General features: G+C 35.8%; 1 protein-coding gene across 2 annotated transcripts in view; it reads right to left on the reverse strand.

The window, feature by feature from the left end:
- Positions 1–1,212: 1,212 nt before the first annotated feature.
- Positions 1,213–17,283, reverse strand: part of CWF19L2 (CWF19 like cell cycle control factor 2) — a 59,781-nt gene continuing 43,710 nt past the window's right edge. For both annotated transcript variants that reach the window (XM_056492260.1, XM_056492267.1), the window contains exons 13-18: positions 11,096–11,308; positions 9,321–9,437; positions 5,923–6,078; positions 4,631–4,711; positions 2,661–2,762; positions 1,213–1,775 (exon numbers count right to left, since the gene is read on the reverse strand). In XM_056492260.1, coding sequence (XP_056348235.1) covers positions 1,635–1,775; positions 2,661–2,762; positions 4,631–4,711; positions 5,923–6,078; positions 9,321–9,437; positions 11,096–11,308 — 810 coding nt within the window. In that variant the 3' untranslated portion in view covers positions 1,213–1,634. The remainder of the gene's footprint in view (positions 1,776–2,660; positions 2,763–4,630; positions 4,712–5,922; positions 6,079–9,320; positions 9,438–11,095; positions 11,309–17,283) is intronic.

Consider the following 17,283-nt stretch of genomic DNA (forward strand, 5'->3'; position numbering starts at 1 on the left):
TCAGCATTGCCACATTCTAAGCAACTACTAGCAGCTACTACTTCACATACTACTGTCCCTTTTATCCACACCTCGCTGGTGAACACAGTGTAAATCAGACATTAGATCACTACAATCATCATCAAAGCTTACTTTTAAGTTACTTCTCTTGCAGTGGCACCAACTGACAAAGATCTTACAGAAAATAATTCACAATACAGCAGATTTCTATGTCTATCAGACTTACTTGCCAAAATGTGGCAGTGAGGTAGGAACAGGGAAAGCACCAGATCTTCAGCAAAGCTGCAAAAGACCACCAAGGGACTAAAAATAAACACTTATTCAACCCTGTAATATTTAGTGATCCATTTCTTAATCTGAGCAGTTCACAATAGTTAACAGAGCAGTAGTTCAGCAGGAAGAGAACAGGAAACACATTGAGACGCTTGCACAAAGCCTTAACCTCTCCTATGCCTAGAGCATTACACCTTGCACCGTTTGCAGCCTTTCCCTGTAGCACTGCAAGCCTTCTGTTCACAAGCTTCACCCTTTTCCTTGTGCTGCTGCAATGTTTCTATCCATGTCCTTCTGTCCTTGTATCCCATTCTCCTTGTTCTCCTAACTCACTACCAGCAAAGCCCAAGCCTGCTATGCCAGGGTTTCCCCAGGAAGTGGTGGATACTGATGCAAGAATCAGCCTTTACCCACCTCACACTTCCCTACCCTCACTTTGGATCTTTTACACAAAAGAAAAAACAAAATCTAGCAAATAAAATGGTGGAAAGTGGTCCCTGAAATAGCATGCAGGCATTTCCTAGGGACATCCATGCTTAACAATCAATTAACATGCAACTTGTGCCTCTGATCAGAGCATGCTTCAACCAGCTCTTACAGCATCACAAGCAGGAAAAACAAGTAGGGATTTTGAGCTGCTCTTGATGAAAACTGTTAGGGCAAAGTATTATCAAAAACCAGCTGTGGCACAAAAGGGGATGCCCAGGGGAGAAGAGTCACTTAGGGAGATTTTCTGTGATGATTTTCTTCTTTGCTGGCCATCAGAGAGCATTTTCCCTTGAGATTCTTCTTCCACTGTTACCAAAATGAATATTCTTTTTGTGCAGGGGGACAACAGCAGGTTTATCAATCACATCCTTTGTGAATGTTTGTGTTATTGCAATGACCTCAGTTTAAAGAACACAAGAACACAAAATCAGAAGACTATTTTCTGTACAATTTCCTTCTGCAGCAATGTATTTGTATTAATGAAAAAGTTCTTAAAATGTACATTTTCAACAAAGGTTCACCATGATAATTAAGCACTGGTTCAATACAATATAAAAAAATATCAGTTGTCTCAAAGATTATAAAAACTCCAAAAGTAAAAGTAACATTTTTAAGAACTCAAATGGCCACATGGATATTATCCTTTTGACTTAGCTGAAAAAGATAAAACAAAACTCACTGTACAAATCTGGTTTTCCAGGCTTGCAGGTACATGTGATCCAGTGTACAAAACAAAACAGATCATCAACAATTAAACAATATCCTACATTTTTAAGTATTAGCAATGCATTACACATTGCTGTTATTCTTAACATCTGAAGTATCCTTTAGTGTAATTCATGGCTTATATAGTCCTTGACTCCAGGTTGTTCTCATTCTTTCTTTTTGGTGAAGTCATATGGTTTCCACCACTGTGCAAACTGCAACACCTTTTTCCGCTGCTCCTCAAAGTTCTGTCTGATTCCTTTTCTCCAGAGCCGTGGCTCCAAGTCCAGCATGCCACCAATAATTTCCTTTGCAAGTAAAAATAAGATAGATAATGATAAATTAACATAACATTACCTAACACTATCTTATCGAAGAATAAAGAAATATGCATTTTCAATTTATGAATTGTCCATTTTCTTCAAGAGCTAATTAAAACTTGAAATTCTGAAAAATATACCAATTTAAACATAGAACTGCAGTTGTTAGATGGTTGCCTCAGCAAAATTCTTGTAAGCACAGCACTTTGATGTGCTGCTTAAATATCCTAACATTGCAAGGCTGTTAATCCATTAGTGCATTTGTGATTAAGGTAAATTCAGAGGAAGAAAGCTGCCTGCTTTGCTGTTTCTAGTGTTATATTTCTCCCCAATCACTCTTAATGTTTTTGCAACACTGACTCTTTCAAAAAATGTTTTCTGTGACATAATAAAGGAAGAATTTATTACAGCTCTCCCTGTATATACATTTTATACTATAGATACTATGAATAGCAATTTAACCACACAAGGGTTTTGGTAGTAGTTGTCTGTGAGTCTGTATGTGTAAGCACACTAATTTATATAAGCAGGTGTCAGTGCACTTATTTATGTATCAATACTATGACCATGAAAATTCTTAAGTAGATGCAAATATCTTCCATCGACAAGATTATATGCCTATAATGTTAAATATCAGCAGTTCATATCAAATGAAAAGAAACACAAATTTAGAATCACAATCTCAGTATCAGCTAGTGAAAAAATCAACTACTTCATTCAACAAGCCAAAATACAATGACTCATCAAGAAAAAACAGATAATAAACTGAGATACAGTACATCAAAGTAATTGTTCTGGCAGCATCTTGGTTTAATTACTTAAATTTTCCAAAACAGAGTATAATTGGTAAATTAATCTTTTACATAATGATACCTTTCCAAAGTAATGAGGGAAATTGTGATGATCTTCAATCACATGAGCAAATCCTCCCTGAAGGCCAAAGTCCACAGAAAAGTATGGCAACCCTTTAGGAACCTACACATGCAAAAACACATTTTCAGATGTTTAACAAACACTGTTGGCATTTAGTCAACCTCCCCACAGGAGAATGAATTTGAACATGGTTTTGCTGTTAATAGTATCAAGTTTTATTTTAAACTACCTCTCAAACCAACTACACGTAGGATAAAATTGCAACAGAGAAATAGTAAAGCAATAGTAAAGCAGGTAAGGGAAAATAACAACATACAGCAACTGGACAAAAAGACACTGAAGAAAGGATGATTGGGGTGGCAGAACTTCCAGAGGCCACAGCTGGAATAGCAGGTAAGAGATGAGAACACCAGGCTGCAGTGTGCACAGTGGGCAAACGCCTCCCTGACTCCACATCTCTGAATTACATAGGTTTAACAGAAATTTTAAGACAACCACTAGCAAGCTGCATTTATTAAAGACAAGATGCTGACTGGTAATAGGAAATATTTACCTAGTGAGAAAACTGACACTCAGGAGGAAGGGGAAACACCTTTTTTGACAACAGGTTACCAGAAACCCCCTCTATGTGAATGGACAGATATTATCCTTAACTTGCCAAATCAGATAATTTGATAATTCTGTCAGCCTGTGGGGGAGATGCTGGATATCTGCCACAACAAAGACCCTTCAGTCTATCAGAAGTGGATCCATTTATTGCTACAGTACTGCAAGTAGTATCTGCTGTTTCACTGCAACAAGTTATTTTTCACTGCTTTAATTGCTGAGAATGTTTCTGTACTGGCAAGATTTACAAAGCCTCCAATTCATAAGCATTTCCTCTATTGCAGTCCAAATAACCATACAATTTTCAGGAGGCATGTTCCATACATTGCTTGAAATACTGACTCTAAAAATCATTAAGATTTAATATAGAGGAGCAATGTAGCATAGCAAGAAACATTTAACACCTTAAATAGACTTTAAAAATATAATGAAATAATGAAAAATGGGTTGGTAGGTGACATGACACCTTAAAGCAAAGGTCAGTTTTGTCTTATTTCTTACAATTTCTGCACACAATCCACCCACTAGGTGATGTCTCAGCCATATCTCACCTTCCAGCCAGATACCACCATCTCCCAGTAAAACTCCCCAAACCCCAGCTCACTCTCTAGGCCATACTCTCTCATCTTCCTAAAGCCTACAGACATTTCTTATCCTACAATAATGTTAAAATCACACAACAGTGTAACAATTTATGTTCAGATACACTGCATTAATGTAAAGAATTGTCCAGACTTAATCTGAAAACTGGCCTACCTTCAATAAATATATGTCACAAAAATGTATGGCTATATAACATATATCTTCCACCTCAATATTAAATGACAAAACAATCTTTGAATCTAACAGATCCAGCATTATTCCTTTAAGATTTGTTTACATAAAGATGTTTCATCTCAGTATCCAGGAGACAGAGAGGATACTGTTCCCTTCTTTTACAAAAAAAAAAATAAATTCATAATGCTATTTATATTTTCACTTCATAAACTTAGCAACACAAACAGCTGTTCCAGGTTAATGAAAAAGACACATCATATTTGTCCAAGGAAAGTAATTTGCAAATCTTTGATCTACCCTAATTCTTAAAGTTAATCAAGAAATTATGCCAGTACTCGTCCTCAAAGTATCAGCTTTGTTCTTAACTAATGCTGGCAGCTTAGTCCACCAATTGTTGAAATAAATGGGCATCTTTTCCCTAATGTCAGTTAGGAGTGCAGACTGGTAATTCTCCTCATACCTATGCCATCTTCTGATGCACTAATCTAATTGTGTTCCCTTTCTTCTCTCTCTGAAACAATTAGCAAGGGAAAAATATTAGAAGAATTTGATGTTAAATTCAGGATACAAAACACTTCATTACTTACAGATTTCCGAATATCTTTTGAAGAAAGATCAATTAGCTTCTTGTTCATGGACCACTCTTCATCAGACTCCATTATAGCTTTCTGTAAAATGATATTATCTAAAGGTGAAAATAGTCCTTCATACAGCAAATGAAGAATTAACTGCAGTGAAGTACATTGTAGTAGCACAAGTAATAATTGCTTCTGAACAAAGTAACTGTTTTTTGTAACCTTTCTCATTTCCACAAGTTACTTTACAAAGACATCATATAATCAAACCCACTCAAGTCTTGCTTGACACAAGTTTCAAATAAAAGGTCACTTTCTTTTTTACTCACTCCATACAAAACCTCTTATGAATTCATCACACTAAAATAGCCTTCTTTCTCTTTTAAACACTAAAAGAATCCAGCTTAGAAGGATGATTGTCCTTAAAAACCCAAAGCTGACTCTGTATTCCCCATAGTATGGAATTTGGTATAGTGGTAAAACAGAAGTTTGACCAGCACCTGAAGCACAGAAGTCAGATCTAACAGGTGGAGGGTTTCAAATGTGGTAAAAGTTACTGTATTGTTGTTCACCATACTGCTGCCCCACTTCATCAAAACCTAATCACATTATTTCCAGCAAGCATAAATAGCATTTCCAAAATCAAATAAAATAATTTACTTATAAAAGGCAAACAATGAGCCAGTTGCTGAAAGCTGGAAGGACTCAGTTCCAGGCAAAAGCCTCAATGAACCTTTACTTAAGAGGTCAGGGGAAAGAGATCAGAAAATCTATAGAAGAAATATCTATCATGCTGTAAAATGTTCATTAGAGGCCTAAGATACATGAAAAATTTTTGCTTACTGAAATAAAATGGGAATGAAACAATATCTACATTGGTATTTCTTAAAACAGGTAACATCATTTTCTCATTTAATGCTTGCCAAGGCACAAATATTGTGTTTTAAGTTTATACTACAGAACTCAAGTAAGAATTACTGCAATCCTTAGAGCACTTCAAGAGACTACAATTCTCTCATTTTCTTCTAGTATTTTCAGTGCAGTTAGACTTGGGACAAATGCTCAGTGAAAAACAGCTCTTCCACTGACTACTTGAAAAACTTAATTATTTCACACTGCTTATTTTAGGATCAGGAATAAGATATTTTAAGATAAGGAATATTAGCAGCGAATGTATCCTGAAGAAGGATCAAAGAATATATCTTTTCAAAAACAGCACTTGAATATCAAAAATCTTATCCAGAAATAGATCAATTATGATATATACATTCAAATGACTTCAGAAAAAGAACATTTTCATGTACCTTAAAGTAGATTGGAGCCATATCTCCGACTTCTTTTGGAAGAGGAATGCATTCATATACCATGTGATATCGCTTCTTCATACTCATGTTTGTTTCTAGGAACACACAATCCAAGTCTTTGGTTTCAAACATTTTCACCAATGCATTTCGGAACATCTGTTTAAAGGGGAAAAAAAAAAGTGTTTTCAAACTAACTTTGCAGAACTTTCAGATATAATGCAATATTTCACTAGCATATTATACTTGCAATAAACTAACAATAAAATGGAAAACAGTAATACTAGGAAAATTCTGTATTTACTAATTTGATATTAACTATATTTCCTATGATAAAAACATAGGAAGTCTAGGAAACTGTTTTGAAATGCACAGTATAATTAACACTATAAACTTAGTTTTAAGAAATACCAGGTATTTTCACAGCTGAAATTGAAACGATGTTGAACTTCTTAAATGTAGTGTTCCATAAAACAACATGGCTTTAACAGTAGGTCCCAAGCTTGCAATTTCTAAGAAGGTAATGACCTGGCTTTTACTGACTATAGTTGCAACTACCCTTTTACTACTCCTTCCAATTATACAGTTCAACAAAAAAAAAAAAAAAAAAAAAAAAAAAAAAAAAAAAAAAAGTATTTCCACTAGGCATGTTTGATCTTTAAGTAAAATATTAATAATTGTCTCCAAAAATAAAGTCCCCATATCCCTGTATGGAAGCAAACCAAATGTACTCAATACATGTGGCCTTAAACTACATTTACCAGTTCCCTGCCAGAGGGATGAGGGGCTGCACCTATTCAAAGTGTATTTCAGTAAACAATTCTGATAACTGCAGTGTCTGGGTCCTGCACATCCAAGAGGCCCTGCAGCCTCTTCTACCTGCTGGGGTCCTGGCTGCTAATCCCATCTAAAAGTTTAATTCCTTATCTTAATGTAAATGGAGAGTTGATGAATCAAACATATATAAACACACATCATCATCATCAGCAAGTACTGAAGTAAAATAGAAGGGAAAAAATGAGTACCAGGTTTTCATTGCGACAGGACTAGAAACTGAGTTCTCCATCCTTTCACCATCTTGATCAATCTGAATCAAACTAGAATTCTAAGAAACGTGGCCAAATATATATCTAAACTAGGCACCTAAGCTCTTCAAAGCAGGCCCTTGTGCCCTGAATATTTCCTCACTAATGCTGCTCCAAGCTATGACAGGATAATGCTACCGTCATTCTCTTAAAGCAACTGATGAATTACAGCCAGAAGACAATGCCCAGTGTTCATGATTGATATGGGACTCTACAGTGCAGAGTGACTACTCTGCTACTCTGGATTAACAACTTTTTGTCTTCTCCTTGTCACTCCAGCCACCAGATCTCTACTTATGAAACATACTGAAGCAATCAATGTGGGGAGATACCAAAGGCTGAGAAAGACTATTATTTACATCTGCTACCCTGCAGTATTAACTGAAATACAATCCACCAAAAAGCCTAGAATATCAGCAGACGTTAGCTAACTTTCCCCAGTTGCATTGTCTTGTTTTTAAATAATTGGAATTTTCCTCCAAATTCTGAGTAGGCAAAGAGTAATTAGCACTGGAAAGAAGAAAACCATCCATAAGGGGAAGTTAGAAGGAATGGCCTATGCTTGCATGCACACAACATTAATACAGCAACAGTTCAGTCAACACAGAATGTGTAAAGATTTATATCTTTTCATATTAAAAATATTCCATGCATATTTGCTTTGGCAAGTGAGCACATCAGTGTCTAAACAACACAATACGTTAAGTTTGAGAGCTTGAAGGCATACAATAAAGGAACTCTTTTTGCTTTTCTCCAACATATCCTAAAAAAAAAAAAAACCTAGCAAAAATAGTCAGCTAAAACACATACTTCATACAACCCTTTGTGAATACTTAAAGTGTGGTAATTTTTTCTCCCTTCAACAATAAAAAGCATGTCTCTGGCATCAGAAAGTTAATTTAGTCATTGACTGACTGCTTATACTCTTGCTAAAGCTTTCCAGACTCCTTATTCTGTAACACATAGAAGTATGGGGGGAAAAAAAAAAATCATGTATCCATCACTTTCCAAAATACTTTGGTGCAAAGAAATATCTAAGCTGTCTATGAATATATTTATCAGATCAAAGGATAATGTTTTTAGCAACTAGTTGCCTTTTCTAGTATGTAAAAGAATAGTATTGAAGACAAGAACTGCATTTACTTATCTTTTCCTTATCCTATTTTCTTTCTCATACAATTTAAAAAATCCTAATTGTTTAGTTAAGAGCTTAGGGTAAACAGAAGATCTAGGCATGCTCTTTTGTTCCTCTTGATCCTACTTGTTGCACTTATTTTCTTCTTATCCAACTTTCTTAGGCATTTCTGTCATGTGTAAGAGAGCTCCTTTTCTTTCTGGTTGGAAGGGAGCATAATTTACTATATGAAACAACATTAAACATGAGACCCAATGTGGGGAACAAATTTGAAAAGTCAGAGAATCCATCTGCCAGACCTGAGGCAAGACCAACCTTATTTAAATTATTACAAACTTATAATTTATGCTGGTTTTAAATCTCAGCAAATACAACAATGAAGCCTTTCTCTAGTCTGATATAGTCTCCAATATTTCAATATAAGAGGTTGCAAATTTTTTCCCCTTGTAATAATCCTGACGGCAGGGGGTGGGGGATTGACAAACACAGTCAGTCTCTTAGGCACAAGCTTGTTACATCCTCCCTTGATTTTCCATCTCCAAAGAAAACAGAACTCACAATCTTCAGAAAGTCCTCATAAAAGAGTTGGAAAGCACAACCCATCATGCTTGGCACTTTAATAATTCTTTTCAAAAAAGGCAGAAAATTGGATTCAAACAGAGATCTCATAGATTTTAATATAGTTCTCTTTTAATTGATATCCACCCAAAAACAGATTTAAAAACTGAAGATATGTCAACAACATGTTTGTATTTCATTTTAAGTGATCTTCCTGCTCTGATAATTCTTTTCTTTTCCTTGGCATTTCCAAGAAAATCCTATTAAGCCAGTTATTCTATTTTCTGTAAAGGATCAGCTGTACCTACTTCATTTCCAATAGACATTCCTCTAACATGGTTTCAAAGACCTCCAAGGATGCATGTTCTGAAGCATTCCAGGAAGCTTCTTCTAGTGCTTACAAATTGAAAATTTGCTTCAGTATTTACCTTGCCTCTCTTTCCTGTTAGAATTTGACCACTAATTTTCATCCACAATGTGAGACCGTTCTGCCCCTTAGTGAAATCAGAATAGAACTGCCAGACTGCAGATTATGAAAATACTCGCTTAAGACAAGGATATTATTATCCACAACAAAATTATTTTACAGAAGTGTTAGAACAGGAGACAGTTTCTCAGCAGACCTGGATTTCTTCCCAGATGTCTTCATCCAAAAGAGTGGCTGCAGTATGGTGCTGTAGAGGAGCTATCAGGCAGTGACCTTCAGTAAGGGACTGGCTGCTTGGTAGAGACAAGTACACCTAGGAAAAGCAAACAAAAACTCAAGTGCCCAGTTTTCCAGCATTAAAAACCTTCCCATTGCTGAGGCTATGAAAATCATCATTTACTAAATTCAAACCATAGGAAGCCATTAGCTACTAATTACAGCAAGGTATTAGCAATTTTAGTGCTTTTTAAAAGGGCCCATTATCCACCAGCAGCTCAAATGAACCAGTAGCATCCAGACAGCAGTTCCACCACCAAGGCAATAATACCAGCCTTATAAACCAACTGGTATCATAGCTGTTATGAAATTACACTGTTTAGTGCATTCCAGTATTTTCAGTATAGATGCATAGCTGTATGCATTTTTAATAATATGTGTCTATATATATATATATAAATACATATTTAAAATGCACACTCCATCTCATGGTTTAACCTGGCAGGCAGCTAGACATCAAACAGCTGTTCACTCACTCCCTGTTCCCAGTGGAACAGGGGGAGAGAATCCAGAAAAAAAGTAGAATGTATGGGTTGAGATAAAGACAGTTTAAAAGGAGAGGAAGTTAAATAACAATAATGATAATAACAACAACAACATACAAACCAAGTGATGCACAATGCAACTGCTCACCACCCACTAACTGTTGCCCAGCCACTTCCCAATTCCTGGCCCCTGGCCAACTTTTCTCCAAGTTTATCCACTGAGCATGATGTCATATGGTCTGGAATATCCCTCAGGTCAGCTAGGGTCAGCTGTCCTGGCCATGTCTCCCCTCAGCTTCTTGTGCCCCTCCTGCTTTCTCACTGGCAGGGCAGTATGAGAAGCAGAAGAGTCCCTGGGCACTACTTAGCAACAACTAAAAACATCAGTGTCTTACTAACATCACACTTATTCTAAATCCAAAACACAGCACTGTATCAGCTATTGGGAAGAAAAATAACTATCCCAGACAAAACCAGGATATCCTGTATATTTATCTATCTATTAGATAGATAAACACAGATTATATACACATATATACACATAGATATGCCTCTGCATTAATTTATATACATAATCTCTAAAAAAAAAGGAATGCAATATACCTTAAAACATATCTATGCACCTAATTCCTTTACTTATAAAGAGTTTCAGATCAAATGAAAACATCAATAACAAATGAAAACTGTAGATTAAAAAATGGCCAAAAAGGCTATATTGAAGTATTTCAGATGTTATAAACTCAAATATTTATGCAACTTTCAAAAGCATTAACAGTAAGCAGAAAGCTTTCCAAACCAAACTTCTGTCTATTTCAAAGGATTTTAAGCTTACAAATTGAATTCTCCACCTAATTTTCTTTGATATCAAGATACAGTTCTTCACTAGCTCAAATTTCCTCCAGTGAAGTGTGATTTAATCTTCCACAAATCCACCTACAGTCTAATCTCTGCACTGAGATCTTTCATTATTACTCCTGTCTTCTACAAACATGAAGTCCTGACATCAAAGATTAGCTTTAAAATTCATGACAGATTTGTATCTTTTTCCTCCTCAGCCTCGATGAAGTTGTGGAATCAACTGAAAAAGCAAGGAAAGGAAGATGCAGAACAATAAATCCTTCCACAGAAGCAATTTCATTCCTAATTTTAAACACTCTAACATCTTTTTTTTTTTTATTTCTACATTTGTGTTAAATTGCTATTTTCTTACCTTGGTGCCAATTGCAATAACAAGATGTTTAGAAAGTTCACTGCTATCAAAGCAGTAGGGGCACTTTTCCATGCATGCAGCGAGTTGCTGGTGCTCACGGATTGCTTTTCTTCTTTGTACTTCCTCCTCTTCCCCACTGCGTGCTCTCTTGGCTGCTTTGGAAACAAACATGTCATCCAGAGTGTAGTACTCTCTGTCAGTTTTTTCCATGAGCTGGAAAGATAGGCAGAAAAATTGCATGTATTTACAAAGCAGCAAGAAAAATATTTAGCACTTTTTATTATCCTTCCTTGAGGAATGCATGAAGTACATAAGCAGTAGCATTTCTTCCTGTAATATGGCATCTGCTGCAGATGGAATCATCAGGTACCTCTCCTGAGAGCACTCATACACAATCTTAGCACAGATATTAAAATATAGATATGTGACAGCAGTGAGAAGAATATATTACTATATTCCATTTCAAATTAAGGGCTAGGTATTTCAATATTATCTTGACATAACTTCAGCTATCTTTAAATAGATGCATAATGTTATATATCATTTATATCATATATTTTATCCTGTCTCTTCTCCTCCTCCTCTCCTTTTATGACTACCAGTAAATCATCTTTTGTGAAATAACTAGACCATGGCTCTGCACTTCATATTCACATTCTGTGAAAATATGCCAATAGTTATTCTTACCAAGTGAGCAGGATTAAGCCATTTTGGGAAGAAAACAGTCTTTGCCTTCAATCCTAAGTCTTTCTGAGTGCACTTGCTGCACATCACAACAAATCTTAATACATTTCAAGATACTGACTAGGGCAGCCCTAGCAAAGGACTAATCTTAGCTGAAGAAATTTGGAAAGCATGCTATCATAACTGAAAGAAATTCTTCCAAATATCCCAGGCATAGTTTCTGTAGATAATTTCATTTAATTAAAAAAAAAAAATTTTAAAAAAAGGACAGATTTTTTTGTAGAGTATACATAAGTAACTTTCCCAAAATAGACAATAGCTCTTGCTTTTCCCATATATTGCAGTTCTCTAACACAGATCAATACCTTATTTTAAATATGCTCAGCACTTTCTTTATCAAACAACTGATGAAGAGCCTACTTAGTATTATTTTATTCAGCTATAATACACTTAACTGCTTATGTGCATTTCCTTCTGGAAGGCACTGCAGACTAAAATCAACAGTTCAAGAGTTCAACTCTATTCTTCTGCCTTACTGTAATGCTGTAATTCTACATTTAATAGAAAAAGGAGATTCCTGAGATTTAGATGGCAAAAAATATGTAGTGGTTTGGGTGTTTAAAATCATGTCCCTGTTCTTCTGTCATATAAGTATTATAAAGGTAAAGTTAGACCTGCAGCAGAAGCACTGCTTAGAGAATAGCAGCATTCTGTTATTACTAAACATAAAGTTTGGAGGTTTTTTAAAATAAAAATTCTGCCATGAGAATGGAAATACACAGGACGCATGACAGTTGGCAGACTGAAAGGAAAGGAAGAGTGGAAATCACAACACTTTGGCTATCAGGAGTATCACTCATAGCACAGAATACCCTTACTACTTTGCTCTGCTTGCACTTAGAACCCTCTTTTAAATAACAGTACTTTTCAAAATACTCCATAGAATCCCTTGTGACAGAATAAATATTCATCTTATTAAACAGCCTGGAAGATGCCTCTCTTCAAGATGGGTAAATTGATGTATACAACATGTTATCTTGGATCCAAAGCAAAATTCTTACATAAAAAGTAGAAAACTTTTATAAAATAGGTGCTGTCTAAAATCCAGATTTTGTTTCCTCTGGTACAATCATGACCAACAGATCATAGAACCATACAATGGTTTAGGTTGAAAGAGACTTTAAAGATCACCTTCCTCTAAGCCAAGCTGCTCAGGGCCCCATCCAGCCTGGTCTTGGACACTCCAGGGATGGCTCATCCACAACTTCTCTGAGTAATCTGTCCTAGTGCCTGACTTTTCTCAAAGTAAGGAATTTCTTCCGAATAACTAAACTAAATCTGTCCTCCTTCTGTTTGGGGCCATAACTCCGTGTTGTATCTGCCTGTGTGAAAAGCTGCTCTCCCTCTCTTTTCTAATCCCCTGGAAAGTGTTACAAGGTCTCCTGGGGGCCATCCCAGGCTGAAGAACCCAACTCTCTCAGCCTGTCTTCATAAGGGAGGTGCTCCATCCCTCTTTTAAAACATTTATATTTCTATTTGTAGAATAAGGTGCCCAGTCAGTTTTGTCGATTGCATTATTTGGCTATAACTAAATCTCTCAAAAAGAAGTTAAAGGGGAATTGAAAGAACAAGAAGAAATCATTCTCTAAATGCCAGAAGGAAAGCAAGCAATCATTTAAAAACGGATTTCTTTCATACATATATTCTTCCACACAAAACACAGAGCTAGTACACATCCAAAGAAGGAACTATGCTGATATATTAGAGTTGCTGAAAAGCTGCTGTTCTGCATCATAGGTGCAGCATCACACCTGCTAATGAAAGCCAATGCATTTTGGAAATGGTGTGTTCAGTTCCCTCACCATGATTGATATTGTTTGGTATCACCCTTGCTGCCCAGGTGCTGCACAGAGATCAGAAAGAAGCAGGAGACATTCTGATCTATCAGTTTAAAGTTGGGATGTTCTACAATACATCACTGAGTTACCTAAAGATAACCAAGAAAATTCAGGTATCTATAAGGGCAATGCACCTGAAATCCTTGTTTTTACCAGACCAGAGCTGTGCTAAATTGACATGTTCATAAGACAGAATAGCTCTGCAGTCCCCAGTGTTCTTTTTCCTACTTCATTATTCTTTATTCTGGACTTATCTTCCTTCATATACATCCTCTTTTTTTTCCAGCTTTTCCTTCTCTTTTGGCAAGCACTGATGAACCAGAGGACACAAAGGCAGCTTTAGGACTCTTAGCACCAGGCAAAATGACACAGCCTCCCACATCTCATAGCATAATTGTGCAACTACGTAATTTCTACCATCCATCTGATCTTCCACAACCAGGATGCAGGTTTCATTTAATCAACAAAGAAGAATCACAGTTGTGCTTGCCCTGGCCAAGAGAGGCCTGTAATATGCAAATATTTAAACAGCAGTCAGGGAAGGCATCCAAACTTCTCTCAGGAGCCCTCTGGGCTTTCGTTTGGACAGCTCAAATACAGGCAAACGTGGCTAAAACCCAAGAAAAGGGGTGAGATCCCTAACCATTCAGCACAGGAGTTTAGAAAGAAACCAGAATCTGACTATGCATAAATTAGAATGATTTGAGAGAGGGAAAAATTACAGTGTTGTATTTTCTGATTAAATCCTTATCATGATAATTACCATGAATAATATGAATATATTACATGAATTATTTCATTACATAACATTCTGTTTACTAGACAACTGAAGCCCTTTTTAATTTGTTACATTAGTGAAGCCATCAAGCACCATGGCATGGGGCTACTTCCTAAAGTAACTCTTGCAAATCTCTGCGACGTACACTCCAGGGTCAGCCTCATTTTTCTGCTAACCTACCTTCAGGCCATGGGTACCATATCTCATAGCTTAATTTTAAACCAATTCTGGTTTTCTTATTCCAGAGTAAAACCCCTGGAGTCTTATACACTGCAGGCTTCCTACACACTCCATCTCCATGTGCTGCACATTGTGTCCCTTACTGCTCCCTCTGCTGCTATTACTTGCTTTTTGGGTGGCCCCTTCGAATAAAAAGCCCTGCTAAAGAATTTAGAATCATTGTGATACTGAAAGGAAACCTTATGAGACAGAAGTCCTAATGATCGAGATTATACTTGCATAATACCTCAAATATACTTTTTCCCCTCTTTGAATTTCAAAGGAAATTTGAGGATGAAATGGGAAATTCTATTAAACACAATTAGCAGAGGAACAAAAGATACCTGCATGGTCCCAGTGTGGTTATTTTCAGCTTTTTTGTACTGTTTCTTTTCTGCTTATTTTTTTGCTCCAATTTGTATGCAACTATTGAACTTCTGCTTTTCCTGTTTCCTTGCTAACGCAATCATAGCTAGAGTTACTTCCATATAAGCTAATAAAAGTGCATCTGCTTGAAAAATTTCTGGAGAAAAAAAAAGTCTATAGATTGTATAAAATGTATCAGTTTGGGTTTAAATTGTCATGGCAACACTGACGTCTTTAAATGACAGAGTTAATATTTGTGGAATGTTGTAGCATAATACATTTTAAGAAGCTGCAAAGAAGAATAATCTATTATTTTAGAATACAAACCTGAGTGACATAAGAATACATCTCATCACATTTAAATGTATTCAGCATTTAGCACCTATTCTGAACAACAAAATCACCTCAGAAAAGTTCTGATCTCAAATAGTATTTGCTTAAGACAAACAAAGGCAGAATTTTATCGTGTAAACCTTATTACAATTCCAGTCTCCCTGTGAACACAGACATTTGAATTTGTAGGTTTAATTCATCATATAATTCAGTGAATAGGCACTTTCAAAACCTATCACCACACTGAATTAAAGAATATTTCAGACACATAGTATCAAAGCATTTTAAGATACCAGTGCACAGAGCTCTTTTAAGGCCTGTGTCACTGACAAGAAAAGATTACCCACAATGTTGGTGAGCAAGGTAGTTCAGGATTACCTTTGAGTAGCAGAAGTCAAGCAAAAAACAGATTACAGAGGACTGCTTAATGGCTAGGGACCTTTTTGTTTCTGCTATTTGAAATGAAAACTGTAGATTTTGCTATAAGTAGTTAATAGCACAAATAAAACTTTATATAAAGTCAATGGCCTAAAATGTAAACCAAACAAAAATAGCTTCTGCCATAGAATCTACTATTAAAATTCTGATTAGCATTTCACTTTACAATTATTCCTGGCCATAATTTTAATGTCTAGGAAAGACCATCCTGCAGAAGTCTTCATTTGCAACGTATTTTTGTAATTTTAACATAATTCTGGAAGAATCCTAAACGCTTATGCAGTCATTTAGCATGGGCTACATCTACACAGCTCTTACTTTCCCAGGTTTTATTCTCTAATCCAGCTGTCACTGCTGTTGATTTGTTTCCACATGCAGAAACAGCTTTCATTTTGTGTCCACACAATATACACAGAAGGATGTTTAGTGCATTGAATTGAAATGCAGCAGAACAAGGTGCTGGAAATTATTTCTCTTGGGCTATCACAATAATTTTTTACAGCAAACCATGGCCATGATCTTTAAGTAAATGTAAAAAGCAATAGGGCACCAGAGCTTTGCTGGCTTTATCATGTCTATTAAATATTGTGCTAAAATTGCTTCACCATGTGAAGAAGGAGAAGTAAAAGGTTCATTACATAATAATAGCAGCAGCAACATTTTGCATCTTTCACTTTGGCTTCTAAGTTTTTTTCAAGACTATTATTTTGGTTTATGATGATGGAAATGCAAAAATGTGAACAGGTAGATTTGCACAGCAAGTAAAAATGATAAGGCTGAAAGTAATTTTCCATTTTACAGACTTTCAGAGGAGCAAGGAAAGCAACATAAATTTCCTTTTTGCAAACCTATAATACCATACCTCTCAGCTAAATCCATATAGGAAGGTCAGCATTACGAATAAAGCATTTTATTATTCACTGCTGAATTCCTCTTAGGAATTATTGAACATATTTTAAAATAAAATTAGTTTCTGGCCAAAATTAAAATGTCCTGATGAACAGGACAAATTAATTGTTTTCTCTTTCTTTAAGTAAAATATAAAAAGGAAAAAAATGCTTTAGTAGAATTAATACATACAAATACAAGGTTATTTCTCTTGAGGTAATGTTCTAGGAATCAGTCTCTAAACACCCACAGGAATCTATTGACAAAAGTGAAAGGATTACATAAGTCTTAACAGCATGAATTTGGGAAAATTGAACCACTTACAATAGTCAGGGGCTGAAGAAACTACAGACAGGGTACTTAAAGCTATCAGTACTAAAAATCTAAGACTTCAACATATTTTGTACTCTAGAGATGTCAAAAAAAACAGTTTTCAAATGTTTTATTGACTTTTTTGTATCCTAAAGTCATGCTTCTACAACAGTAGAACAGAGAACCAAAACCACTTTCAAAGGTGAAGAAAATAAAAAGTAGAAATAGTGATTGAAATGGATTCCTTTTTTCTTGAGAAATAACAGTGAAAC

The sequence above is a fragment of the Oenanthe melanoleuca genome, chromosome 1, assembly GCF_029582105.1.
Source record: "Oenanthe melanoleuca isolate GR-GAL-2019-014 chromosome 1, OMel1.0, whole genome shotgun sequence".
Classification (NCBI taxonomy): Eukaryota; Metazoa; Chordata; class Aves; order Passeriformes; family Muscicapidae; genus Oenanthe; species Oenanthe melanoleuca.